This window comes from Amblyomma maculatum, chromosome 4 (assembly GCF_055883805.1).
Source record: "Amblyomma maculatum isolate TAMU_Amacu chromosome 4, ASM5588380v1, whole genome shotgun sequence".
Taxonomy (NCBI): Eukaryota; Metazoa; Arthropoda; class Arachnida; order Ixodida; family Ixodidae; genus Amblyomma; species Amblyomma maculatum.
The window spans coordinates 190,100,945-190,103,979 of record NC_139347.1 but is presented as its reverse complement, the minus strand read 5'-3'; the positions used below and the strand labels follow the sequence as shown (position 1 = coordinate 190,103,979).

Sequence of the window (3,035 nt, the reverse complement as noted above, 5' to 3'; positions counted from 1 at the left end):
CAGGCTGGTGCCGTCGATCATCAGGGTGGTTGCATGGGCTGACGCTCGTGCTCCCGAAGGGTGCACCATGAGGGCCTCCGACTTTGCAGCAGAGAGCTTGAGCCCCCTGCCGAGTAGGAACTGCTGCACGGAGTCGAGGGCTCGTTGCATGGCTTTCCTAGCAGAGATCATCCTGCTCCTTGGGGCCCGGACCCAGAGCGCCACGTCGTCAGCATAGATCGAGGTCAGCACTCTGTGGTCTCGAACCTGTTTGATGGCGCTCGGGAGACCGGCCAGGACCAGATTGAACAAGAATGGGCTGAGAACAGACCCCTGGGGCACTCCGGTGTTGATGGGGCGAGGCGAGCTCAGGGCCTGTCCAACCCGGACCTGCAGGGTACGATTGGAAAGAAAGGCTGTTATGAAATGCCGCAGGTTACCTGTGACTCCCAGGTCATCCAGAGCCTGTTGGATGGCCTGGTGTGGTAGATGGTCGAAAGCAGACTCGTCCAGAAGGGCGAGAAAGGCGACGTCGCCCATGTACTGTGCCTCTTCCAGGGTGGACACCACGTCCGCGATGGAGTCCGCTGTGCACCTGTGTCTCCGGAACCCGGACTGGCTTTCAGGGAGAAAGTTTTTCACCCGTGCAATCCAAGAGAGGCGCTCCAGGACACGGACTCCATGGCCTTGCAGGCTGCGGATGTCAGGGACACGGGGCGGTAGGACGAGAGCTGCTGGGGGGGCTTCTTCCCTTTGAGGATGGGGACCACGATGGCCATAGTCCAGCTCTCGGGAAGGATGCCGCTTTCCTAGATCCCGTTGAACACCTGCAGGAGGCGGGCCTTTTCTGGGGTGTCTAGGTTGCGCAGCATTTGGAGGTTGCTCCCATCTACACCTGGAGCCGTCTTTTTCTTGGACCGGTTGAGGGCCCGAAGAAGCTCGTGGGTGGTGATGGGATCCGAGCACTGAGCAGCGACCATGGAGGTTGCTGCGGAAGGAAGTGAGGTGCGAGTCTGAGGCTCACGTAGCGGAGGGCTTGGTAGAGGGCCGAGGGCGGGGCGGGCGGCCTCGGACAGGTGGTCTGCCAGCTCCTCGGCTAACACCTGGTAGGGCACCCCTCTGGCGATGGCGGCGCCCAGGTCAGGATGGCGGTTGACGGTCACCTGCAGGAGAGATCGGAAGAGACGCCATGCTGTCGCTGACTGTCGAGCGGTTTGAAGCTTGTGGCAGACGCTGGCCCAGCCTTCTCGACCTCGTCGGTTGGCTTGTCGGCGGCAGCAGGCGTCGACCTTCCTCCATTTGGACCAGTCCTTGGGGAGCTCCGTCCGCTTGGATGTGCGTTCCGCCCTACGCCTAGCTGCTCGAAGACCCAGTAGCCGGAGGTCAGGCACAGGGGTCAGTCTGGGGACATGGCCAGTCACGGTGGCACACTGGGCACATTCTCCCAAGAGGGTCAGGAAGTCGCCTGCGTGCGGGATACCCTTGGTCAGCTCCCTGAACTGAGACCACCTCGTTACCCGATACACCCTGTCTCGTTGTCGACGCTGCTTGGTAGGTGTCAGGTAGATGGGGAAGTGGTCAGAGCCCAGAGAGTCTGCCGCTCGCTCCCAGGTGTAGAAGCAGGCCTCCGTCAGCAGGGCCAGGTCGAGGATGGACGAGCAGCGAGGCCCGATGAAAGTTGGGGCCGTGGGCCTCAGGAACCGCATGCCAGCGACTGAAATGGAATCCAGCAGCTTCTTGCCCCTGGCTGAGGATGTCTGGCTGCCCAAGGCCCTGTGGGGAGAGTTGAAATCGCCACAGATTACGGCATCGTTACCTAGGCGGCAATGCAGGGCCGTGAAGCAGGAAGGATCCCATGGGACGCCCTGGGGGACGTAGACCGAGGCCACCGAGGTGTCTGTGTTGCCCAGACGGACACGGATGGCACAAATCTCAAGGTGACCCAGGTCCTTGGCAGCGACATCTAGCACCGTGTGCGGGATGGTGTTACGCACATAGATGGCGGTGCGGGGTCGGTCCTGAGGATGGGACGGGTCCAGGCAGGGGGCATCTGCACATGAATCGAGGGCACAGCAGGACAGGCCAGAGTAGCCAGTGTAGCCCGGAAGGCGAGCAGATTCTACAGGTATCCTGGTCTCCTGAAGCGCCAGGACGTCAACGTTCATGGTTCCCTGCAAAATCATGTCTCGTAGGTCAGCGTGGCGAGCGCATAGGGAATTCACATTCTACTGGAGGACGCGTGGCCACTCTGCGGTTCCTCTACGGCTCGCCATGATTAAGGATTGAAGGGCTCTCTGCAAGGAGAGCTGCCTCGTAGAGATTACGTGCCCTGGAGTTGGGGGGAAGCTGGGAGAGGAGGGTTTGGACCGCCAGTCGGATGGCAGCGGTCACGCCTGGTTGCACCTCACCCACCGTGGCAGGCGGGTTGGCAGGGCCTTGGGCTGCAGGGCGAGGTCTGGTCTTGAGGACCCCTGCGTAGTTACCTTTCCCCCGTGGGGAGCTGTGGCTCCAGTGGGGCGTTGGCTCGGCTGCTGCGAGCGCTGCTCGGCGAGGATGGTCCGCCTTGCCTCTGGGTTGGGGTTCCTGCGCTGTGCGGTGGTCAACTTACTTTGTTGTTCCCAGCGTGGACAGGACGGGTCCGAGGCCTTGTGACGTCCACTGCAGTGGATGCACCTCGGAGCGGGAGCCGTGCACTCCTTCCTGAGGTGGGGCCCACTGCAGGTGGTGCAGCGTGGTGGTCGGGTGCAAGCAGACCTGGTGTGGTTGTACCCTCCACACAGGGGACGCTGCAAGGGGCGGGCCATGAGGGGGCGGACACGGAACCGCATCCCGGAGATGAGGACGTGGCCTGGAGGTGGAAGGAAGGGGAATTTGTCTTGCGGAGGCTAGACGACCGGGTAGGAGAGTGAAAAACGTTTGCGAGGGAACGGAAGGAGAGAAACACGAGAGAATCGGGTGATTGGGGTGGCTGTAACTGCGTTATTAGCTACTCTTTTCAAAAACTTTTTGCGGCCTTGCGTTCTGGGGGCGAAGTCTCACGGTCACCGGGGAAGAAA

General features: G+C 61.6%; 1 protein-coding gene across 1 annotated transcript; it reads right to left on the bottom strand.

Moving 5' to 3' along the window:
• Positions 1-788: 788 nt before the first annotated feature.
• On the bottom strand, positions 789-2,144 carry LOC146193872 (uncharacterized). The gene has a single exon (XM_084600646.1). It carries the CDS (start codon positions 2,142-2,144, stop codon positions 789-791), a length of 1,356 nt encoding a protein of 451 aa, XP_084456772.1.
• Between the last annotated feature and the right edge of the window lie 891 nt (positions 2,145-3,035).

Coding starts and splice junctions, on each gene's coding strand:
- LOC146193872 (XM_084600646.1), bottom strand. CDS start 2,144: ATGAACGTTGACGTCCTGGCGCTTCAGGAGACCAGGATACCTGTAGAA.